The sequence below is a fragment of the Tachypleus tridentatus genome, chromosome 10 (assembly GCF_004210375.1).
Source record: "Tachypleus tridentatus isolate NWPU-2018 chromosome 10, ASM421037v1, whole genome shotgun sequence".
Classification (NCBI taxonomy): Eukaryota; Metazoa; Arthropoda; class Merostomata; order Xiphosura; family Limulidae; genus Tachypleus; species Tachypleus tridentatus.
Window position 1 is genome coordinate 87,365,272 of NC_134834.1, and position 19,890 is coordinate 87,385,161.

At 34.1% G+C, this 19,890-nt stretch overlaps 1 protein-coding gene across 1 annotated transcript in view; it reads right to left on the bottom strand.

Moving 5' to 3' along the window:
• The window catches only part of LOC143229809 (L-asparaginase-like), a 54,442-nt gene that overhangs the window by 29,897 nt on the left and 4,655 nt on the right, over window positions 1–19,890 (bottom strand). The window contains exons 2-4 of the mRNA XM_076462605.1: window positions 18,126–18,408; window positions 13,761–13,881; window positions 8,284–8,395 (exon numbers count right to left, since the gene is read on the bottom strand). Coding sequence (XP_076318720.1) covers window positions 8,284–8,395; window positions 13,761–13,881; window positions 18,126–18,396 — 504 coding nt within the window. The 5' untranslated portion in view covers window positions 18,397–18,408. The remainder of the gene's footprint in view (window positions 1–8,283; window positions 8,396–13,760; window positions 13,882–18,125; window positions 18,409–19,890) is intronic.

Here is a 19,890-nt window from a genome sequence, read left to right on the forward strand (position 1 = left end):
AACCTTTATTTTATGAAAAAAAAAAGATATCCATATTTTCTTAATTAGTATCTAATGTTCCATTCCTTAACAAACAGTTTATAAAACATTCAGATCCAATAACAAATATTTAATCATATAGGAATTTGTGAAAAATAAGGAGAAACATTAACATTCTGCAAAAAACATTTAATAAGATAAAAATTTTAATACAAACAAAAAAAACAGACATCTCAGACAAGACGGAGAGTAGAGCTATTTAATGAAATGAATGAATGAAATAAAAATAGATATAATCTTAGTTGAAGATTAAACTGAGAAAAGTTCCACATATATTTAAAAGAGAAATAGGATGCAATCTCTAAAAATCAACTAGATTTATGAAACACAATTAAACTTTAATATTTATCTACAGGGTTTACTACATAGTTTTCTATTTGTTTTATTTTCAAGTGTTGTCTACTTGCTACATTTATTTTTCAACTATTATTATTAAAGGCCAGTGAAGCCATGGCCTTACCAATTTTTCATGGCACTTCCACAGGGCTTGATGACTGGAAAAGCTTTCATGAATTTAAAGGACAAAGATGTCATACATGACTTTCTATTTAGCTTCGCAGTCTGCGACTAAGATGTTTGTGCACTAGATGGCAACTGTTACATCAGAAATTGGACTTCTAATAACAACAGTGAAGTTGTTCATTGTATCACAGGGTTCGAAATTTTTATTTAAAGCCAGGCATGTCTGTTAAAAATTCAAGTTTGACTGGCACTTTCCCATCTATCACTGAACATTGTGACCGGTGGTCATATTCCTAACATATTGGACACAAATCATCGTCCCCTCAAAAATAAGTGAGGCAAAAGCTGTGTATGCACAGTACCAAGATTTTGCTTAAACGTATATTCTATAATGAGTGGAAAATAAGTTGCAAAATTTAAGATTTAATTTAAGACAAAAAAAAAGCAAATTTTAAAAAACAACCATAAACTCTCACAAAATGCGCTTTTTAGATCACCTTATCCGTGCTGTCCAGGATAGTCATGTGACTCAAACATTCACGACTATCTGACCATGGCATCTGATAGTAAAAAAAACGGGAAAGTCTCATGATGTATTTCAGTTTGGCTTCACGAGCAAGACTAATGAATCATAAGACAATACTATGGAACCCCGAGTAAGAAAACCCAAGCTTGTTGACCCAAGCCCAAGTGTTAAAGCAAAAACTGTTACTGCTAGTACTGGTGCTAAGCCTACTCGTCATTTCCAGGATGAATAGAATAGAGGCCGACCATGGTTGAAGTATAATAACGCTACTGGACTGATGTTTAGCTCAATTTATCAGTAATATGACCAAAGTAGTGGAAGGCAGAAGAACACCTTCATAACAGGATTTTCCAACCTGAGAGCAAGTGCTGTTAAGGAACATAAAAACAGTCATGACCATAGTCTAAGTTGCCAAGCTAAGACAGCAAAGAAACACCAGATTTTTTAACTCCCATGATGAAAGAATTGAGCAAACTTAACCAGACTGAGAAAGATCATTTGCTTGTGCTATTCAGGACTGCCCTTTATATGGCTTTAAATGCCAAACCATTCAGCAATTTTCAAGAGCTTCTGTTGCTGCAGGAGCACAACTTTGGTATGAACTTAACAGAACATCATGCCAATGACAAACAAGCAGTTATCTTTACAAAGTATATTGCAGAAACAATTAGAATTAATGTCAGATCTCGTCTGCACACCTCATTATTCTTTGGCATTATGACTGACGGCTCAACAAACACTGCCAACATTGAGCAGGAGATAGTCTATGTAAGATACTTGGACAGTGACTGTTACTCAGTAACCCACTTCCTGTGTCTGCAGTCAGTTGAGAAGGCTGATTCTGAACACTTGCTACAGGCACTTAAGTTCAGGTAAAGGTTTCTTAATTACCTAGGATGAGTATTTTCTGGATTTATCCTGAATTCCTAATAAAAAAAAATTAAAATGGACAATATTTCATGTACATTTGTGTTTTAATTTGTGCAGTCAGTTGAGAAGGCTGATTCTGAACACTTGCTACAGGCACTTAAGTTCAGGTAAAGGTTTCTTAATTACCTAGGATGAGTATTTTCTGGATTTATCCTGAATTCCTAATAAAAAAAATAACTAAAATGGACAATATTTCATGTACATTTGTGTTTTAATTCAGATTTACATAGTCATTCCATTATTAATATACATCAGTGAAAACTCAAGCATTTTTCAATTGATTTAAACCAAGAAAAACCATGTATTTACCACTGACAGAGCTTAACCTAGCACAACTAGAGTAATAGATAATGGAGCAATTGAATTTTCTGAAGGACAAATTTACATTTTTTTTTTAAAAAAAACAAAACAAACAAAGTAACTAATATTGGGTACTAATGTTTTGTACTTACAGCATTGTCCATATATGTCAAGTTTCACGACTGGCTTGAATCAATTGTATGCCTGACAGCTGATGGGGCAGCTGTCAATTTTGGCACAAATAAAGGACTTGTTAACAGATTGAAGGTGCAAAAACCTTATTTGATAGAGATCCACTGTGTTAGTCACAGTTTGGAACTTGCAATTAAGAAGACCTACAAGGACATCCATTACCTTGATAGTATCCAAACCTTTTTAGAAAACCTATGGAAGTTTTATGACAGTTCGCCACAGAACTGAGCTGGCCTCAAAGAAGCTGGTAAAGCCAACAACACTGTTGTTAGAAAGCCAACAAAAGGGACAGGAACCCAGTAGGTGGCCGGCAAAGAGCATGCTCTGGAGTCAGTTTCTCATAACTGGCCAGCTTTAGCAGAGCATTTGTATCAAGTAAAACTGCATGACAAAGGGGAATGTGGACAGAAAGCCACAGAATTATACAGTACTTTGACAAGCCTTAAATTCATCCTGTACATGGACATACTCTTGGCAGTTCTGCCTGTTTTTACATCTCTTAGTCTCAAAATGCAAGACAATTCTGCTACTGTGAACATTGTTTCTGACAAACTCGCTGTTTGCAAAGAAAAGCTGGGCAATCTGAATCATGTTGAGAGATCCCAGAAAACTGTTAAAGAGCTCACAACATGTGAACAAACTGGCAAGTGGTTACTAAAAGGAAAGGTGATTGCTATTAGTGGTCAGACAAGAGCCAGAGGCTCAAAAAGTGTCACAAAAGAGACAGTTGCTCAATTCGTGGCTGAAGAAATGCCATCTTCATAAGTAAAATTGTCACATATCTGAAGGAGAGATTTGAAGAATTTGATAAGGATTTTATTGGTGCCTTTCAAATTTTTGAACCAAGCAACTGGCCTAAAAGCAAGGAAGCATTGCCATCTTATGGTCATAATGAACTCCAGACACTACTGGACCACTTTGGTGCTCTGCTAGAAGCTAAGGGTTTCAATATTGCAGCTGATATTTGCCAAGCTGAGTTACATGAGACACTGCTCAAAGCCACAAGACTTGCCAAATCAGATGAGTCCCTGGCTTGTAGTGCAAGTGGATTGTGGGCCAAATTACTGTTCAGGACAGTAAACCTTTCCCTGGATCAACAGTGTTGGCCTTGGTATGCCTCATGCAGGTGATTTCAGTGTCATCTGCTGAATCAGAATGTGGATTTTCCCAGATGGCAGTTATTAAGGATGACTGGCAGTCCAAACTAATAAATGATTCTCTTAATGACTTAATGACAATAAAATTAGCTAAGAATAAGACCTGTGATCTTGCAAGTACAAAATTACTGTGCAAGACTGTAGAATCCTGGTGGAAGGACAGTAAAAAACCAGACGATTTGTGAGTCCACATGGAACTTGCACACGTAGAGACAATAGAGATACTGAGTCTACATCAGCTGATGTCTTAGTGCTGAATGACTAAATCTACCAGTTTGATTGATGTGCCATTTTTAATGGATACAAGGCTTGTTGCCATTTGCTTTGAAATAATGTTTCAGTGCCATAAATAAAATGATTCTGTTTTATATAATAATAGTCTCTACTTGATTTTTTTGTTTTCGGTAATGTCCGGTGACAATTTTGAGGTGTCCTGCTAAAATTTCAGATGTCTGGCAAATTTCACTGTCCAGCAGGACACATGTCCTGCTGAAAATTTAGAATTTTTCTACCCCTGTATCACCAATAAGTGAAGTACCTATGCCATGAATTATCAGTAATAAATCTACATTTAGTGACAAAGTGCACAGTAAAATCAAATATTCTCTTATGTCATGAAACACTGATGTTTGGAAAGTCTTTTGTGGGTTTGAAGAATAACGATTCCACATGTGACTTTACCCTGGAAAAACTCACTATCATGTGATAAGACGAAAAGTAGCTGCAATGTCAATACTGATAAGACCACATTTCTTTAAAAACAAAGCACAAAGCTAATGTTGAAGAAGAGGACAACAAAAAGTTCAATAGAGGAAACCAAGACTAAGCCAACCAGTAATGTCCCGAATGAATGAGGAAACAAATAGGGAGTAAACTTAAAGTAAGAGGTTGGACTAGCCCTGACTAAATGCATCCATTACTAGAGCTGATGAATATGAAGCAGGGGATCATAATAAAGGAAGTTTATTGTAGTGTCTAATGCATTTGATGTGAGAGGTGCTCAGATAAACGAAAAGCCTCATGAAAAACATAAATTGAGGAACACTCCCAAAAGAAAAGCACTATCTGGCCATGAGAGAAAAATCTATAACAAGATTCAGGGTATGCATAATATTACAAGCAACAAGGCAAGCATGCAGAAAATGAGCCAGAAGAGAAGGGCAAAAGTTTTGAAATAGATAAAGACCATGTGACATCTTGGCAGTAGATATAGGATACACCAAAAAACTTATCAATATGGATCATTACCAAATGACCACTTATCATTGGGAGGAAATAATCCATAACTGAAAAAGCCTCTAAGAGCTCCATGGTGGTTGACCTGAAGAGTAATTCCTCCAGGTTTCACTGACACAAAAGCTCAAAGAAACCAAGACAAGTGCCACATGCTATCAGGAAAATCTGTAGAAACATAAAGAACCAAATGAGAAGGAGAAAGAGGAACAGAGCAACATTCTTTAAAGTAATGGTTCTGAAGAGCTACTAGGTGAAAATATCATGCACCTAAGAAAGAAGGTAGATAAGGGAGGATAAGGAATCCCAAAAGAGGTTACATGTCTCAAGTAGAGTCTACTATAAAAAAAAAAGAAAAAAGATGAGCATGTCTCAAAGGAATAAGGAGTGAGTTGGAAGCCCAACTACCCTTAAAAAGATTCTCCTATGCATGATAGGAATGAGAGAATAAAGCTGTGAAAATCAAATCCACCAAGGCCCACTAATAATGTGGAGAAGGCTGAACTCCACAGAAATGGCAAATGTGGAACAAACCCAAGCAAACCAGATAATAAGTGGGTGTGATGTGAAACTTCCACCACCTGACTTACCAACAAGATGCCTACCAAAGAAGGAGAATAGTATGTTTTTAGAAATACTAGTGGGACAGAATGAAATCCTAGAAAAAGATAAAAAAAAACTCATTTCACAACATCCTTGACCAACATGTCTGAAACCTTCATCAATAGATGCAGATGAGAACTGGATCTCATGAAAGAAATGGAATGGGAATATGAGTTAATGAAGGAGGAGAAGAAAATTCTAAAATATTTATAATGTAATAATTGGCCACAAACAGAATTTCTAGTTGACCTTTGCTTGTCCTGACCCTATAAGGAAAGCCACTGACGAAAATGTCAGCACCAAGAGTTATACACAGAGGAAACACAGAACTACAAGAATAAAAAATAAAGAAGAATGGAAGATTATAATGAGAGAAAAATCAGCTATAGACATGAAAGAATGTCAATACATAATTTCAACATGTGAATACAGAGAATGAGGTTCTCCATCAAAAACATCTCTGTGGGAAAAAAAGAAATCAGGCCAAGATCCCTGAAATAAGATAGAGGTAAACATAAGAGCAAGTAGGGCACCCCTCTTCAACAGAGCAATCAAGTTAGAAGTGACAAGGCCAGAAAAGATTAATGCACCAATAAAGAAAAGATGAGGGAATAAATATCTGATGAAAAACCTGCAGTGGCACCACAAATTTCTTGGAAAAGAATAGAAAGGGAAGGAAAATAATAAACCAGTATAATTAGGGCAAGACAAAAGCATAAAATCTGAACCTCAGGAAATGAAAATAGAGGATCTGACCCCAAGCTCCAAGAATAGACTTCAGAATTTAGGATCCAAGGAAAATAATACTACTTAATGGTGGGCCAAGGCATACATGTTAACCAGGTAAGGAAGATAAAGAATGCCTGCATCATATAAGGATGAGATATATTCATAGCCAAAGCTTTATTTCAGTTTATTAAAAATACTTCACTAAAAAGATACAATTTTTTACAATGTGAAAAACTTATAAACGTTAATTAAAAGGGTGCCAAACCTTGTGGTACACACTGTATTGAAAATTAGAATTATTAAATCTATAAAAATTTTAAATTAATACAAAGTGGTCACATTGTTGGTTAAAGTGACCAAGCCTGTGTTAAAAGAGTTAAGAAGTGAAGGAGAAGAATTATACAAGATAGAAGAGAAAGAAAGCAAAAGTAATATACCTAAAAACTATATCCAGAAATTACAAAATATGCTTAAGCAGATCCACAATATAATTGGTAAAAGATTTGGTAAGAGCAGTTGGTGGGAGACTCAAATTTCTTTCATCATTGATTGGATATGTAGGAAGAGGCAAATAAGGTTCAGATGAATGTCCAAGAAGCATGCAAGATTCTATCTTGTCTTGCATAACAGTCGACACTTCCTCAACGGATAAAGAGGAGCCTGATGCAATTTTAATTATCTGTCTAATATGAAGAAAATCTTGCTGTCCTAAACCAGACAAAATGGAAGTCACCAATAGTAGAAAATAAAAGGCCACAATCAAGACCAAATTAAAGGCTTTACTGGCCCTAGGCTTTTCAACTTAGAGGCCCCCTTGAGACAGAACCTCTATGTGCAGTGCAATACATTTATAGTCATAGTTTGAAGCCTGATAATTAGCATGTGGCCCTAGGCTTTACGCCCATTAAGCCCATGCCTTAATCTGGGGTTTGCCACAGTGTCCTTGGTACAGAAATGTTCAAAAACTAAAATCCAATTTTAATATTTTCATAACACAAAAACTCACAATGGAAAAAAACAAACAAGGACACATTTTTACTCATGAGTGCCAAATTGAGACATGCTCATTGAATAATCAGCAGAAAGAGTGAGTAAGTTGAACTAGAAGAGTCTGTTGCACTCCAATTGGTGGAGCATTATTACATGGTCATTTTCATGCAATGGAGCAATTAAACATAGAAACATGCGAGTTTAAGATGGGACCCTCAAGGCTAGTGGCAAGTGAGAGAGTTTGCATAAAGAGTACAGTAATGAACGAGGAGAGCTATAGCTATGGAGGTTAAGTATGATAAGTAGCTCTTTGTTTACTTACATCACCAACAGAATGATCTAGCAACTGACTAGTTAAAAACAAGACAACAATTAAGAATTTTATTATAAATTGAGAGCCAGCCAAAAGCTAGTTAGTTCTAAAACTTGGTAAAAAGTTTTAAGATTGCCTTTCCTGAAAGTTCCTTTAAAATGAAAGTTTTAAAACTATTGTTTGTATCAAACAAGATTTCTACAGGCTTACATGTACTCATGCAAACATTGCCTACAAAACCTGTATTCCCCTCTTGTAAATGTTCACGCTTTACTAAGTATGTTGCCTGACTCTGGTCTGCTCTTCACTTTTGCCATTGATATGGCAACAGATCACAACTACCTTGTAACCTAATCACATTCCTTTTACTATCATCTAATTATTGTAGAAAAGATAGAGATTCAGTATGAAAGAAATGGGAAACTAGAATGTAAAATTTGGTACTTACATTAGTAACCAAAAAAAATTTGTTCACCACATTAAACATTAAATTTCTGATCAAATTCTTTACTTCACTTAAATTTTAGTTTTGTTCTAAAAAACATATTTATGCAATATCAATTTTAGAACTTTGATCAAGTATTTAATATATAATATTAATTACTTCAATTACATCAACAAAAAAAAAAATCACTGAGTACTTTTCCTTTTGGAAGGGAGGGTATAAGATCGTGACAAAAAAAAACTACTGATAATTCTGACATGTTAATTTATCTACTGATTTGTATAAAAAGATAATGTTCATAAAACAAACATTATTTGTTACTAATAAGATTATATATAGTTTAATTATGTTCTTGTACACTTACTTTGATATCTAGAGCTATATGTATCCAATCATCCATAGTCATGTTGGATGAATCCAACAGAGGATCATATTCATAGATTGAGTAAATAACACGTTTTGGATCTCCAGTTTCCCTATAAAATTATTTTTAAATCATGATATTCTATAATTAATTATTAAATACATCGTATTAAATATGGATTAAATATTATAGTAGGAAAAAATATCAGACATGAGCCAAAACTTTAAATGGATACAGATTAAGTTCTATTTGAAAAAGAGAGTAGTAAGCCAATTTTCAGTCATTTAATGTAAAAACAAAAGCATAATAAATAAATCTGATGTTCAATACTTTACATTGATGAGATTCACAAAAAAGTTGAGTAAAACATTATCTTTGTTGTGTCCATTATTTACATTATTAGGTAACTACTTGCTTTAGGTTATCTATATAAATAAACACCAATATTTGTTCCTTATATAGTTCTAAATTCCTTGATCATTCAGCACCAAATTTGACACAGTGATATAAAATGACTTGAAAAAGGTCATGTATGGTGAGAGGATTAATCCTCCTATTCAATTTTATAGAATTCTTGAAAACAGTATGTCTTTCTTTTCAGAATTGGTGCCTTTATATTTTCATTACACTTTTAATGTTTACTATGTCGAGAAAAAAAAAATTGAGGCATAATTTTCTATCCTTTGTTAAAAACAAGTTTATATTTCACCCTTTCAATGAATGATAATCTACATTAATATCATTATTCACAGAATTAACATCTTCAGTTCAAGATGTGAACTTTCATTAAACAAGTCAGGCAGTTACTGTTTTTCAGCACAATTAACAAGAATCTGAATATTTGAGGATTGTAAGAGCTGTAACAGAAACTAATTTAGAATGTCAGCTGTTCTGGATGCTATTTATCTTCCCTACATATGTAGAAAATTATGAATCAAAGTATTTAGTTTTCTAAATAGATATATTCAAGCTAGCCTAAACAATAAAAATAATAATCACATGAAAACTAAAACTGTTTGCATAAAAAGAAGAAGCATATAAAAATGAAGTGAAATATTTTGGGAGTTAAAGCTTTACACACACAACTGAAGTTAAGAGAAAAATGACAAGTTATTCCTTAAGTAAAGCTAATAAATTACACTAGGGATATACAGTAATGACAATGTTCAGGTTATGGCTGATAAAGAATAACTGCTCACACATACTGTTTTACATCGTTACTGTGATAAATTTATGAGAAATATAATGATGTCTTAAAACTTACTCAACAGTAAAAAGAGCCAATTTCTGTTAAAATATTCAAATTACTAAGACAGACAAACAATATTATATAAATATATTGACAGAGTTGAGAACACAGTTCAAAAACATATCCAAAATGTATTTCACAAAGATATTTTTCCTAAGAAATAAAATATAGAATCCCACATTAAGAAGCTGTTGAAGGAGCCAATGTGTGTTAAGAAATTTAAAAAAAACTGAGTTCCTTTCTGAAACCATAGTGTCAGAAAGGGAAAACTCAAAGTGTATTGCCTATCAGAGTTAAAGAGACAGTGAATTATTCGTGGAAGGAAAAAACCACATCCTTTTTTACTCAATAAGGGTGAGAGAGCAAAGGATACAGTTAAAATAACTGTGCATTGCTCAACAAGCCATCATATCTCTGATAGCTGACCATAAGTGTGCAATGTGGTTACAGCAGTATGTTGGGCTATATATAACACATGAAAAAAAGACTTAGATGAAATGTACATGAAAACAAGCAGTTACAGGCAGAGACATCTCAGATTTGTCACATAAAAAGTAAACACATGATCTATTAAGATGGCCTAGCCACTGAGAATTATTTGGTTCATAATGTAGTGAGGTTGTTTGTATGCCACACTTACAAGTATCATTCATTCAGTCCCACACAAATGGATATCCCTTGAAGGAAACTCCATTCCAACCTCCCCAGTAGTTTGAAACTTGGGAAAGAGGGAACAAAAGAATGTACATAATGTAGAAACTGTAAGATGGCAGGCATTATGCAAAAAAGACATGAAAGGTTTCATATCATCCATAGAAGAATTAACAATCCAGTTTATCTGTTTAACCCAACTGGTCAAATCAGGATGATATAAAAGAAGGAAAAGGAATGTGTCATAAAAAAAGATGTTGACTGCTTCAAAAGGTGGCAATGTGGATGAGGTATCAACAAAATACATATTCAGGACAAAGGAGGCAATCAGGGTCTGAATTACTGTAGAAGGGGAAAAAAATGTGGGGGAGTGGTTGGAGAAACTATCCAATCAATTTCCTAGACAGACCAAATTTTGGGAAGGAAGGGAGTGGTCAAGAAATGACATTAACCTTCCTCTTTAACAAAGAGAACAAGATGCACACAAGGGTAAAATGTCAGAATAACATTTCCTGTAACAAGAAGGTAAATAAAATTGGTATTGGAAAGAGATGGTAAATAGAAGAGGAACCATATAAGGAAGAAAAACTGATGAAAAACCAGGAGAGATCTGCAAGAACTAGAAAAATAAACAGAAAATAGCCAGTGGAGAGATGAAAGGTCAAAGACAAAACCCTTACGTTACTGACAATGTTGAAAAAGTTGAATCGTAGGATAGGAATACAGAAAGAGATTGGACCAATTCTGACTCAGATAATTCACTGCTAGAACTTTAAAGTACACAACTGGAAATCAAAAGAGTGGAATCTTGGCTATGAGGAGAGTCATAAAGGCAGCATATGGAAGAATCCCAAAGTAAAAGTAACTCCACTTAAAACACCAGAGGACATAGAAACCTAGACATGATAGGCTGCCAACCAAATATGGTGGACACAGGCTCACCAGGAGGCATCCAGAACAAGGAAACAAAATTTTTAAGAGCAAGTTTTTTGTGGAAGAAAAACAATGGTGTTGATGAATGGATCATGAACATGACCAAGCAGATGAGACAGAAGATGACTACAAGCTCATTGTACAGTCAATATCTTCAGAATATTGATAGAGAGAGAGCAATCCTCTGAAAATGGTGTGTTTAGAAACACACCTCATTGAGAAAGAAATGCATTGGTTTAAGAATTTTACTTGTATATGTCACTGGTGTTAAGTACAAAGTCATAATTGATATAGAAAACTGAATATTTTGGTGTTAGAAGCACTCAGACTTATTGCAGAGCCACTGAAAGTGACCTAGATAGATGTAAGCTACAACAAAAGTGAGAGTTGATGAAAATAGAGAGACATATGTGAGAAGAGAGTGAATCTTTGGACCAACTTCAATTATTGGCAAGAGTTGACTGAAGAGAACATATATGGGCATATGTTAGTCTGATCATCTATCCCAAATGAGATGACTCCTGAATAAGAGAGGAACTCAGTGAATATGACAAATAGAGACCAAATGTTGAACTGTAGATTAAGGAATACATTCTCTGTGCAAAATCTATTCAAATCTGACAAAAAACTAAATATTCAATCATTGTGGACAAACAGAAGGAAATGACAAGTAGATGGAATAATGAAAATGTAGAAAACAGCACATTACTCATGCTCATGCATATCATATGATACCACACTCATTTCAGAGAGAGAAAATGATTCACCTTCAATTGAGGGATGACTAAATTTGATTTAAGTGTGAATGGTCTTTTACTATTTACCAAACTTCCACCATCTTAGGAATGACACAAAAAGGAATAAGTAAAAACTGGCAGTGAAGTCAAGGGATCATTCTAGGGCATTCAAATTCTGGCAAGATTTAGGATGAAACCCTTGAGAAAACACTTATGTATGCTTAAATATATCGAAGGGGAGCCCATAAGCATAGAAGGTTAGAGAGTTAAGATCCTACCAAACCACTTTTTAGGGGTAGCTGCATACACAAGTCACTCCTGAGACTTACTGTAACCAACATCCAGATTAAGAACATTAAACAGTAAAAAAGAAAAAAAGGTTCTCAAGAAGGAAAAGACTGGTGGGATCCCTGGGCCATCAGATGCAAAAACAAACTGAGAAGGAATGGCTGCTGATGAGTTGCCCCAGTTGAAAGATCTCAAAGAGGAACTCATCAAGAAATCTCATTTTGAATAGAGAGACTAAATTGAAATAATACACTTCAGTGACACAGACCAGTGTTCGTAATAGTACAGGCAGTACCAGGTTGAGAGTGTATTGCTCAAGTACCATTAATCATTCTTTCCAGTGTGCTTACAAGGAAGGTTTTTTATGTGAAAGTAAACTGTCAATTATTTGTAAGCCACATAGTATGATGCCTATAGCAATGAATCAGTTGAAACCCAAACTTTTTATTGGTTATAAATTTAATGGGAGTTGGCCTCAGATACATCTATTAGGAAATTTCATATTTTAAAAGAGAGTGTAGTACCAATAGATAGCAAAGAAGTTTAATAAGGAAAAAATGACAGAGGAGATAGAAAACATGAGCAATACAAAAAAATGAGAAAAGTTGAAATGAGAGGTTGATGTGACCAATGCTCATGCTACAAAATGACCTGAGAGAGGAGCACAAGTGTAATATAACTTGAGTAATCAAAGTAGGAAAAACAAAGGTGAGATTACCTGATCCTCACTGGAAAAAAAGGAACCATCAGTAACATAAGCTCATAATTCTTAAAATAAAAATATATATGAACAAAGTTAAAGTTGCATAAGATAAGTTCAAAGTGACTGGTCATTATAAGATGAGTAGTAGACCACTGTCAACAGATATTCACTGTAAGAAAAAAATATGTTTGTTAGCTGTGCATTATTAATTTTGCATGACTGATGATGATTTATGGTTGTAAATCTAGACAACAAACAACTTTTCCCAGCCTAGGAAAGAATTTCTTTTGGGTATGTGTCAGCTACAAACCTACTACACATGAAAGATTGTGATCTGTACATTCTACAACGTAACTTAAAAACATACCAAGTAGTTTTGAGATATCTGTCTCAATTTAAACAGCATTCTCAATAAATATGTTCAAGTACATTTATAATTTTACACTAAAAATGTTTCAAGTGCAATAAAATATGCAACGAAAACGAGTAGATATATTGTGAAGTTAAAAAACAAAACTCTACAGTAATGGCTAGCCCATGAACATGGAATTACTTACCGATTTTGTCTACTTTTTACAAACTTACAATGTAATTGAATTTGTAATATGTCAAAAAAAAGGGGAAGTAAAAAAGTTGGATGAAAAAGATTAATCAAACATTACAATTATCCTATTTCTGTGTTCTTTGAACCAAATCACTTTGTTACATCTGCTGGTTTCTTATTTAAATATTTTGCTTGTTAAACAAAGATTCAACTGAAATAATAAAAATGAATGTATGTTTATGTACATCTATAATATATAACAAAAAATATGTTGAGATCTTTTTTAAAATATAAATGCCTATACATTCATGAACTAAACTTATAGAGGAACAAGTGGGATGTTGCCATATAACATACGTGCACCATACTTACGGAAGAACAAGTGGGACCTTGTTGGTATCCAGAGAGCATATTTCTTTGGCATAAATGTCATCATGAAGCTGGGGAAACCTTCGTAGATTGTGTTCCATGACATTACACACAGGTGCATAAACTGCAAAAAAACAAAGTTAATATTTTTATACAATCTCACAACTCATTTAAAAACTTTTAATTCAGCAATAAGTTTATGCTAAGATCTCTTAAGTGAACAACAACTTTGGAGCTAAGACCTTATAGATAAACAATAACTTTGAAACTTAGATCTTCCAAATGAGAAAACGCTCAACTTAAGATGATTCATATTTTGATAATTATTTTAAAAAACTTTTCTGTCTTTAATATTAAACTTGGTTCTCTTTACATTTACATTTTCTTGTATGAAAAAATGTATTTTCAATAATACTTCCCTTCCACTCACACTTCAGCTTTATGCCCCAAAAATCTCTTTTTTGCACATCTAAGTATTGGTATAAATTCTTCCTCACTCTCTCCTGTCTTTATACCCCACTACACTGCCAATAGCAATTTTAATATTGTGACTATCTATACCCAATATGTATACAAGATCTCCAATTTCTTTAAGACTGGCAAGATTATGATATCCCAACATTGGCTATTGTGAGAAAGTAGGGTGGGATAGCATGAATGGAGGTAATTATAACCAGAAATACATCTTTAGTGGAGCAGAATCTAAACTTCTAAAACACACTTGTTTCTACTCATACTTTAGCTAGAACTTCACACTGACAAGATGGAGGTGCCTATGAAGGTAAAATCCATACAGAAAACATCTCCATAGAAAATACAGGTGTGCAAAATTGAGATATTATAAAGTACACTGGTGAAGGCCCAAATTACTTCAGGAACAATTATGCTCTTTGACCAAAGAAAGTGAAATATTAATGTGGGTCATAAAGGCCAACCCATTACAGACTCAATATTATTCCTTATCACAAGATGTATCCAGTTCCTAACCACATACATTAGACTCCAAATGTAATTGGAACTATAGGGCTGTGGATGCAAAGCCAAATTCAAGGTGTGGTGGCTAGGGTATGATATAATTGTACAAGAGGAATATAATGCAAATAGAACCCCATCCTGAAAGTTATAGAAAGTTGCATGAGTCACCAGAGTTACTACAGTTAGTTGGTTGGTTTGGCATTTTGTGGCACAAAGCAACTAGGCTATCTGCATCCAAACATCTGGTAAAAATTAAAATTAAAGTAAAAATTATTAAAAATTTGTAAAAAGAAATCAAGGTAAAACAAAAAGTTTAATATTCAAATTAAAAACTTAAATAGCATTAAATCCAATTTTTATATCTAGTTTACAGCAGTAAGAGAGAAAGTATGGTAACACAAGTTTAAAGGGCTTTCTGTAACATAATTTTAATTATTATGACTTGCCATCACTGTTAGTCATCTGAAATTGGCCTTTCCAGTCATGGTTGAGTTATTTGATGTTATGGGCATTTTCTAATTTTATATCAAACTAGTTTTACTTTAATTCTTAAAAAGAGATCACATTAAAAGAAAGGTCTAATTTATGAATTAAAAACTTAAATAGCATTAAAAAGGTCAATGGCCTTTAAAAAACTAAAAACATTTGCAAGGTGGACAATGTCACCATCACCAATGACACTGACAAGCGTTATGGATAAACCTTGGGACAAAAACGTGTCTAAAAGTGCCATTGTGGAGAGTCGTAATGACAGCTAGAGTGTAAAATGTGGCTTATTGTAATCTGCGTGTTACACAGACAACACATTGGTTCATCAACCCCAGCTAAAAGAAAACGAGTTAAAAACTGTCTAGTTAGAACAACTTCCTCTTTCCAATCCTTACGTAAGCAAGATGGCCAAAGTCCAGTAAAGAGTTTTATTTGGAAAAGTTTGTTTTTATGTTGCTCACTCCAAGTCAACTGCCAACTGGCATGGAGCCGAACCTTGAATACAAAACCATAGTCCATTTGTGGAACAGGCACAGCAGTGAGAGCACCAGAGCAGATAGATTTGGCTGAGGTGTCGACAGGCTCATTCTTGCAAATTCAATGTAGCCTGGTAACAAGAAAAACTGGATAGAAGTATATGAGAAATGGACCAATTCATTTTGAATATCAGTGAGAACAGGATGAGAACTGATGTGAAGCAATTCCAAAAGTCCAGTAGAGAACTAAGCGAGTCAGTATAAAGTAGTGCAATTTGAGTACTGCTTAGCTTCTATGTGATCCAGGACAAGAGAAATGGCAAAGTTCAGCAGTAAACACGGAAACTGTAGAGGGAATTCTATGCACAAGCACCAAACCATGGCAGAGACCACAGAGTCACGTGATTTTGAACCATCCCTATAAATGGGAATGGAAGGATGGTTTGAAAGATGTTTAGCAAATAAAAAATGGAACTTCCAATTGGGAGTATCTGCTTTTCTCAGATGACTCAAAGAAAGGTCACATTTGAGGAATGTAATAAGCCATGGTGAGAGGGGCTGACCAGTATATACAGCAAAGTTATCCAAGGACAGACCCAATTCATCCAACTGCACTTGGATATGAAGGCTAAAAGGAGTAATGGCAGATCATTTGTTCTGAAAAAACATGGCCCACTGAGAAAAGAAAAACCAACCCCATGTGGAATTCTTGGTAAGGATCGAAGTTTCAAAGCATGCAGTAAAGACAGTTGCAGACAGTGGAGGTGTAGAGGAGCTTCATGAGACTCTGTGTACAAGATTTGGATTGGGAAAGTGCAGAAAGCTCCAGTGCAGAGCTAAAGTTCTGATGATGAATGGAGTCCAGCATCTTCAAGGCTGAGGTCCTAGTAGAGCCACATACCAGTGACCCATAGTCTAGTTTTGATCAAATCACAGCACAATATATCTTTAGCATAGAACATCAATATGCTCCCCAAGTGGTAGAAGAGAGGACACAGAGGATGTTCAGTGCTCTTGTACATTCGACTCACATCTGCTTGATGTGTGGCATGAAGGTCAGCTTATGGTCAAAGATAAGCCCCAAGAACTTTGTCTCAGGGACCACAGGTAGCACAATTCACTGACACAAAGTTCAGAATTGGGGTGAATACCCCGTTGGTGGCAAACGTGCATGCAAACAGTTTTAGAGAGAGAAGTTAAAACCATTTTTTGTGGTCCACTTCAGTAAACGATTGAGGGCAGTCTGTAGCTGCTGCTCAATATACCTCACATTAGATGATTGACATGAGATGTGAAAGCAGTTGACATAGAGGCCATTTGCAAGAGTAAGAGGGAGTTGTTCAATGATAACATTAATCTTTATACTGAAAAGTGTGATACTCAAAACATAGCCCTGAGCGACTCCAAGTTCCTGTAGAAAAGAATGGGAAAGTGTTGAACCTACATGAACTTGGGATTGCCTGTTTATTAAAAAAAATTGTTAATAAAAATGGGCAGATGACCACATAAGCCCATAAAAGTGGAGGTCTCACAAAATGCTATACCTCCATGTAGTATCATAAGCCTTTCCAAGGTCAAAGAATATTGATGAAAGATGTCATTAGAGAAAGACTTCTCAGAATGTGAGTGCATATAATTAGAATAAATAAATAATTTTTCATAGAAATAATAAAAATTAAATATTTTCTTTTTCTGAAATTACATGTCTTTATGATAATGTCTAGTGAGTTTCAAAGTATTTTATTGACTAGTTTTACTTTTGGAACAACATTTGAGAGTTTCATATCCTACTAATATTGAAAGTAGGTGCAGGTGAAAGGGTTAAAACTGTCTTCACAGTGCAGTGTCAGGAGAAATTTGATTACAATATATACACTTATCAGTTACTTGGAAACTGATCCATTTCTCTTCTTAATAAAGTTGCATATCCCACTTCAGGTGTTCAGACATTTCACTAAAACATGATATAACAACCAAGGATTCTCAAGCTAAAAACTACATCTGGGACAGGTAAACGATCAATGAATAGATTCCTAGTGCAAGGTAATTTTCAACCAATCACTTTTCCATCTGGAATATTATTAGCAATCTTAAAAATGAGAATGGGTTTAATCAGTTTGTAAGTTTATTTTTAACATACTTTATTGCTGTGTTTTTCTCAACTACAATTCATAATGTTTAAGGCTTACATTCTTATATAACTTATCAATAAAAAAGGTATTCTGAGGGACATATTTCTGCAGCAAAAGTCAAACATTGTATCTAGTAAAATGTTTTGTTCTGAACTTGTATATTACTACCATATGCAACGACAGTGTTATATTCACCAAAAGTATTTTTTAATTTCACCTATACCACATTATTATTACAAGAATCAAATGTTATATCAGTAAAATGATTTTGTTTCAAACTCTACCTATATTCTTACCTTTTTTTTCTGTTCTAATCATTCCTATTGTACCTCCAGTGTACAAAACTAAAACTCTTGCTTCACTGCTTCCTTCAGAATTAATTCTTTGGACAGCACTGTTCTTTCTTAAAACTTTAGGTGCATAAGATGGATCTATCTGAATAAAATTTTTTTTATCTTGGTCAACCAAATCTACTTTCACACTACCCAATGAGTCTTCTTTTTCTACAGGAACATTTATTTTTACATTCCCTTCTTTTTCAGCATCCACATCTTTGTTTTTCTCCATTTCTTAAGATTTCTATAGTAAAATACAAAACAAAAAGTGGTAAATACTTTATACTTATCTCAATAACATCAGAATAGATGGTAGTTGAATTTAGATTGTTGTTGGTTTGCAATTTATAATAATAAGCAAGGTTATGAGATAAACTGGTCCGAGTACTTTTCATCAAAATTGATTAAAATCATTTGTGAAACAATAACAATACTTCCCTACTTAAATGTTCCACTTTAAGAGTTCACCTGTAGAAACTGCTAGGAAGTGTGATCAATGACAACAGAAGAAACATTCACATACCAAATAACACACAGCATACATCTAGTTATAAAGCAGTATGATTATTGTTTGGAAAAAAACAACCTAGGCTGGATTTGATAACAGAAGGTATCCACAGTTATTTATTACTTAAACAGATATTTCTTTAACCTTATTGTTAGCCTTAAGGTTGAAAAGTATACCTTAACTCATCTAAGATTAACTGGTTATTATCATAAGTGAACCAAATATAAAAAGTACATTGCTGGTTAATAACATCTTCCTTTCATATCACACTACGAATGATAAAGAGTAACAACTAAACTTCACAACAAATGCAGAGTTTTGTTTCACACTAAGAATCAAGAATAATAGATGATTAAGCAGATGGGTGTAAGCCTAAGCATCCAAGGATGGGAGATTTGGTCCCCAATTAGAACTCTACTGGGACACATTTATAACAAGTTCTAAGGGGAGGAGAAGATTTATTACTTAATCTGGACATCATCCCACACTAAAAAAGAACTGGACTAATATGGGAAACTAAAGTTAACTGTATCACACATGATCAGCAACAACTACATTAGAAAAGTGGAAAACAAAGGTTGTCATTTGGTAGTTAATATGTGCAGTCAGCCAGAGTGAACACTCAACCTGAAACTAGTAGCATCCTCCACTGAGAACCAACCTATAGTTACACCATTTGTCTCTCCCTTAATATGCTAGAGTCTGGATCTTATATTAATGGACTAACAGTTAAGAAATTAAGTTTAATAACAAAGATAATTTATAAAGTGCTAAATTAAATTGAAAAAAAAAACCTTCTTGAAAGGTTTGTATTCAATTAAGACTGTGTAATAACCAAAAATCAATTGTAACTACTATCCTTATAATACAAATAATTAATGCAGTTATTCAAGAATTGAAAACATTTGTTTATTTTGTTGTGTAAGTTCCAATTCTTGTATCCACATTTCTAATAAGAATTTTCTCTAATTTTTAACATTGTAAAAACTAGGAATGACATCATAGTGGTATTGAAATAAACTGTTTGCAACTGGGATGTTACTCAACATACAATCTTGTGCCATTACTAAGTTGCAAAGACCAGTTAAGTCTAAGTAAGGTTAATAAACACAAAGGCTTAAAAGCTAGGTTGTTCATATTAAGATCTATCATCATTAGAGTGACAAAATTTTGTCAAGCGAATAATTAACTGAAGTTTTAGTAAATGAAATTGTGAAG